At 38.6% G+C, this 6,063-nt stretch overlaps 1 protein-coding gene across 1 annotated transcript in view; it reads left to right on the top strand.

Moving 5' to 3' along the window:
* The first annotated feature begins 359 nt into the window (after positions 1-359).
* The window catches only part of LOC139515898 (cytochrome P450 2C29-like), a 29,922-nt gene continuing 24,218 nt past the window's right edge, over positions 360-6,063 (top strand). Inside the window, exon 1 of the mRNA XM_071305649.1 lies at positions 360-845. Within this exon, the coding sequence (XP_071161750.1) occupies positions 470-845 (376 nt within the window). The 5' untranslated portion in view covers positions 360-469. The remainder of the gene's footprint in view (positions 846-6,063) is intronic.

The following is a 6,063-nucleotide window of genomic DNA, read 5'->3' as shown; positions in this document are numbered from 1 at the left end:
GAAATTTTATTTTGTACTTAGAAAATTATGGGTCGATTTTTTATTCAATTTTCCGCAAAACTAATCTTCACCCTATGATCGTTTACAGATCTTTACACGGAATTTAGATACTTTCCGAAAAGTTTTGATTTTCATTATCACATGTGCATACATTGCAAATGAAAGCTTTGTAAAACAGTGTATATCATTTTGTTTTATATGTAACACTTTTTGATAAATTTTATTTCAAAGTCGTGTATCGTTTCTTTTGTTGACTAGTATATATATCATGTATATGTCATTAAATAAAGGTTATAATTCAGCACGTAACAGATCTAGAGTTCAAGGTAAATCCTTTGTTGAACGAATATACTTGTATTGCATAAGTTAAAAACAAGTATGATTGTTGTTATAAGTTCACGATTATATAGGCTTTACTAAAGTTATATAAGGTACTCATCACAAGTATATTTTCTGTTTCTGTTTTGCAATGGATGTCGCACATGGCTTTTCCTATTTTGAAGGAATCGATCTAACAGCTATATTTATATTTGTAATAATATTTCTTGCAACAGTCTTGTGGATGACATGTCCAAAATCGGATATTCCTGGACCACGAGCATGGCCTATTTTTGGAAATATTCTACTTGTTACTCAGTTTAATAGTACACAAAAGAGGGTAAAGTTTGTAGAGGATATGACGAGGAAGTATGGACCAATGTTTCGAATGTTTTTAGGACCATACCAAATTGTTTTTGTACAGGGTCATAGAAATGTGCTTGATGTTCTTTCGAAACGAGGACGAGAATTTATGGATAGACCAACCTTCATTCCAGGAATCAAATTAGGTGAAAAAGTAAAGGGAAGTAAGTCATACATTAAAACAGCGAAATGATTTAATCAAATTCAATGTTTTAAAATTTTAGAAAGGCAACGATCTGTACTTCGATAATTTCATGAAAATATCATCTTCGCTTCCAGTTTCCCTCTTTACCTGGGAAGTTTGAATAGGGTATGTATGGACACTTAGATATTATTTTTGTTTGTTTGTTTGGAGAACAAAGACTTCACAATCAGATATTACTTTTGAAAAGGGCATATTGAGAAATAAAAAGTGCAATGCTATACATATCAAGTTGTAACAGGGCTTTGGTTTATCTTCAAAAATAAGTTGTAGACGTGATACTTTTACTACAAACCTGCAAACAAAGTTCAGGGGTATATAGCAAAGACATCACAATGTCCGTCTGTCTATCTGTCTGCCAGTCCCCGAGGGCATAACAATTGTATCGTAACACTCTGACCTTGTCTTCGACCCCCTTTGATAGTCAAATCTTTCGTATCCGACTCATATATACTCTTTGTCGAACCAGACTAAACATACAGTTGCATCATTGACGGGGAATGTCACATTTACTCAAATAAAGTTTTTTGTGACCTTGACTTTGTCTCCAATGATAGTAAAACCTTATACAATTCGTTTTCGACTCATATCTTATGTACTTTATGTAATCTTACCAAATGTATACAGTTGCATCGTGAACTGTTGGTGTGTCATATACCAAAGTATGATAACTGTGACCTTGAATTTAATTTCTGACCTTTATGTTTATAAAACTCAACTCAATTCCTGCTCAGAATTTTTATATTTCAAATCAAAGGATTATCAAACTTGGTACGCAGTTGCATCATTGGCTAAGAGTGTATCTGACATACTAGTCAGGTCTTTCTAATACAGATTATTACATGTCATTTTTCATATCGCATGTATTCAATATCAGCCCAAGAACTGAGGGCTGATAATACATGCGATATTGGAAATGACATGTTATGATTTGTTTATCATATGATTCAACTATGGAGAAAAATTAATATATTGATCCTCTTACGTTGTTCTCAAATAGAAGTTCAATGATTGAACAATTCACGGACGTCGTACACCAAATGTAGTACATTCGATATGAATTTCTTTCTATCAAATTCCTCAACAGAAAAGATAAACAGCAAAATGAAATATTTCATTATAAACGATTAAAACTAATTCAGCAGTTATTCTGTTACACCGTTCCGTAATTTATATAGTTCGTTTGATTATATTCTTAATCTATTTATGTGTTCCAGTCTAGGATTATTATTCATCTTTAACGTTAAAACATCGTACCGTCGCTACCTTTCCCTCTCTCACACGTATCCGTTACATGAAAACTGCAAGGTCATAACGATCACGAGGAACATTTCGTCGAGACGTCATCTTGGACACAATTCGTGGCTAACCACAGAGTGAGTTAATTATATAACATTGTATTTAAAGCCTTCAAATTGCCTTTTGTATGATTGAACCTTTACTCCGTGAAATACTGGAAATGTAACCGTTCTTGAAAGTACAACATTTTCTCGGGTTCAACGGACTGTGCTATCAATTATTTTGGACATTTCATACACTAGAAACATTAATTCAACACATTGTAAAATTGTATTTTATTTGTTTTTCAGCTTTTTACCATTTGTTAGATTGGTTTAAGAATAAATTGTCAGCACCTGATATTCTTATTGCTTGCGCCCAATCGTGGTTATACTTAATGGTCAGGCCATTGCAGTAACAAGTCTGCAACTTGCCTGTTGTGTCTCACAGATAACGCCACTCCACGTTAGTTATACAGCTATATAACAACCTTCCTGTTGAGCCCTGCATATACGTATCATCCCTTGACGTACAGTAAATTGACGACAACCTGTCTTTACATATCCAGACAAGGAACGACAACATAACAACGTTCATACCTTTACACTGACAGTGGACTACATAACTTGTGTGTACTAGGCAGCAACCCAACAACGTTGAGTCAACATGGATCCCAGTCATGTGGAACAACAAGAAGAGATACAGCCCCCAGAGGGAAATGTTCCAGATCTAGAACTATTACAAAATCCGTCTAATACCACACATTTAAATGAAAATCCCGAGACTAGGCGAGTACGGGATCTCACCGAAAAAGGTAAAGGAGCCTACACAGAAAAACGTAACAAGTTCTGTGAGGAATTAGAGGTCCTTTGGTCAGATATAACGACCCAGTTATTGGAAATCACCACACCTCGCAATGAACTTCAGCAAGTCTTAACAGCCCAGGACAATCTTGTAAAAGCCTGTACAAATCATCGTAGGCTCATAGACGAATATCTGGACTTTCTAAAAAGGACCAGAGCGTTGGACAGTCAAAAAGACATAGACGCATGTAACCTTACATTGGATCTCCGTCTGTCCAAAGTGGAACTGGCCATGGACTCTTTACACGAGCATCGCCTTGACCTCATTAAGGCTAAATCAACTAAAACAAGGACCTCAGAGGCTGCCAAGTCTAAAATAGCCTTTGAAGAAAAACATGCCCTTATCCTACAACAGGATGCAATGTTAGAGGAACAAGCCCTGTCCAGACAAATTGAAATGGAACAGGAAGCCACACGTAAAAAGGCAGAAATGGAACAAGAAGTCGCTCAACGTAAGGCTCAAATGCAACAAGAAGCCGCACGAGTAAGCCGGGAAAAGGTCGAACTTAAAGCCAAATTTAACCTTCTTGAAGCACAAAGAGAAGCTGCAGCCGCAGAAGCCGAGGCTCGTATCCTGGAATACGATGATAGCCAAGCGTTTATCGATCTCCCAAACGAAAAGGAAGACCCGCTCCAGCGTGTGCAATATTTTGTCAATAAACTTCCTGTATCAACTGTTGTAAAGGAAGTAACAGGTCCTCAAAAGAAAAAACAAATTCCTGTTAAGATCGAGCTGAGTCACGAAGCACCAGCGTTCGTGCCATCCGTGGCATTGAATTTGCTGTCACAGACATCTGCTGTCTTGCCTTCCGATACTAAGTCACCGGAAGTTACCTTAATCCCAGATCTGGGATTAGTAACCGGCATACAAAAACTAGGTCTTTCAGATCAGAGCCCTACTGAACACCAAAAACAGAGTGTTAAAGAAGTGATCCCTGTCTTACACCAAAATCAAGGCGTCATAGAAGAGATCCCTGTTTCACACCCAAAACAAGGCGTAATAGAAGAGAGCCCTGTTGCATACCAGCAACAAATCAACCCCACGTCGGACATTACTAGATTTCTTTTACGCAAAGACCTATTATTTTCCAGGCTAACAAATTTTAATGACCAGGCAGAATCCTTCCATGCATGGAAATCTAGCTTCAAAAACGTCATAGACGAATTACAAGTTTCTGACTCGGAACAAATAGACCTACTGATTAAGTGGCTAGGGCCAGAGTCTGGTAAACATGCCATTAGTATTAGGGCATCAAATGCCAACAACCCTACTAGAGGCCTACAGAGGTTATGGCAAAGACTGGATGAGCGATATGGTGCTCCAGAAATGTTGGAAGCCTCTATCACGAGTAAACTCGTCAATTTTCCTACCTTGACGAACAAAGATAACGCACGTCTTTAAGACTTGTCCGATATTCTATCAGAAATAGAATATCACAAGGAAAATCCCAAGCTGGGATGTTTGCTAGCATATTTTGACTCTTCGTCCGGGATGAATCCTATTGTGGAAAAACTGCCATACGGACTCCAAGAAAAATGGATTACAAGGGCTTCAAGATACAAGTCTAAATATGAAGTTGCCTTTCCACCTTTCACAGAATTCTCTGCCTTCATCAGGGAAATTAGCAAAATAATTAACGATCCTAGGTTCATCTTTGGGTCAAAAGTAACTTCAAATACAAAAAACGCTACGCCAAGATTCACACCTCAGACGTACTCTAAAGTCAACGTTCATAAGACGGCTGTTGAACAGCAAACTGAAGACAACAGTCAACAACAAGATATGTGTACCTACACAAGACAAAGCATACCTTGAATGAATGCAGAGCATTCCGAGACAAAGCAATCGAGGAACGCAAGGAACTGTCAAGACAAAACAATGTGTGCTGCAAGTGTTGTGAGTCAACCACACAGAGAAGTCGGGACTGCAACGCAAGCATCAGTTGTAACGAGTGTGAAAGTGAACGACATACCACAGCACTTCACATCACTAGACCACAACAATCTGAAAGTTCCCAGTTTAGCTCACCCAGACAAGCCTACGGCGGGGAGCTAACACAAGTCTACGGCGGGGAGCAGACAGTGTCAGCTGAAACAAAGTTAACCTCTGTAAGTTCGATCTGCACAGAGATCTACAAAGATCATAAGAGCGAGAAATCTTATGCCAAGATATTACCTGTGGACGTGTACCACAAGGACAAGACAGACAAAATTATCAGGATGTACGCCATTTTTGACGACCAAAGCAACCGGTCTCTTGCCTCGCCTGAATTCTTCAGTCTGTTCAACGTTCGGGAGAAACCTGAAAACTACTCTCTTAGAACATGCTCCGGCAGAGTAGCTACTTCTGGGAAAAGAGGAAAAGATTTCGTCATAAATCTGTACATAGTGACGTACAATTTGGTCTGCCTACATTAATTGAATGTAATAATATTCCCAATAATCGAGACGAAATTCCTACTCCTGAAGTTACAATGCATCATCCTCATCTGGCAGAACTCAGAGGAAGCATTACACCACTAGAGGAACGTTGTCAAATTCTACTCCTAATTGGAAGGGACCTTATAGAGGCACACCACGTCCTTGAACAACGCCTAGGACCATCCCGAACTCCATTTGCCCAAAAGTTGAGACTTGGTTGGGTCATAATTGGAAATACATACATTGACAAGCAAACTGTTCCTATTGAAGTCAACACAAAGATAACTTACGTTTCGATCACGGAATCAAAACAACGTCTTGCCTCAAGACCGGAAATAACCGTCAAGGACAAGTATCCAATAGTTGTTCAGTCTAACGACAAAAACTTTCATTCGAATGCCAAGGTCGCAAAATCGCATTCAATACAATCCCTTGAATGTACTGGACCTAGTACCAAGCCTGGTAAACGCACGAATTTCTCTAAAGGGACATCACTCGCGTCACTAAAAGCAAAATCTTTGACTTCTATAGAAAAAACAGGACCTGAAGTGCATGATGCGGAAATCAGTAGCATTCACAAACCTATTCCGATAGAAGGACCTATTGCCAATATCAATC

Source organism: Mytilus edulis, chromosome 3 (genome assembly GCF_963676685.1).
Source record: "Mytilus edulis chromosome 3, xbMytEdul2.2, whole genome shotgun sequence".
In the NCBI taxonomy this organism is placed as follows: domain Eukaryota; kingdom Metazoa; phylum Mollusca; class Bivalvia; order Mytilida; family Mytilidae; genus Mytilus; species Mytilus edulis.
Note: the sequence above shows the minus strand (reverse complement) of the source record. Positions and strands in the feature narration are given on the sequence as shown.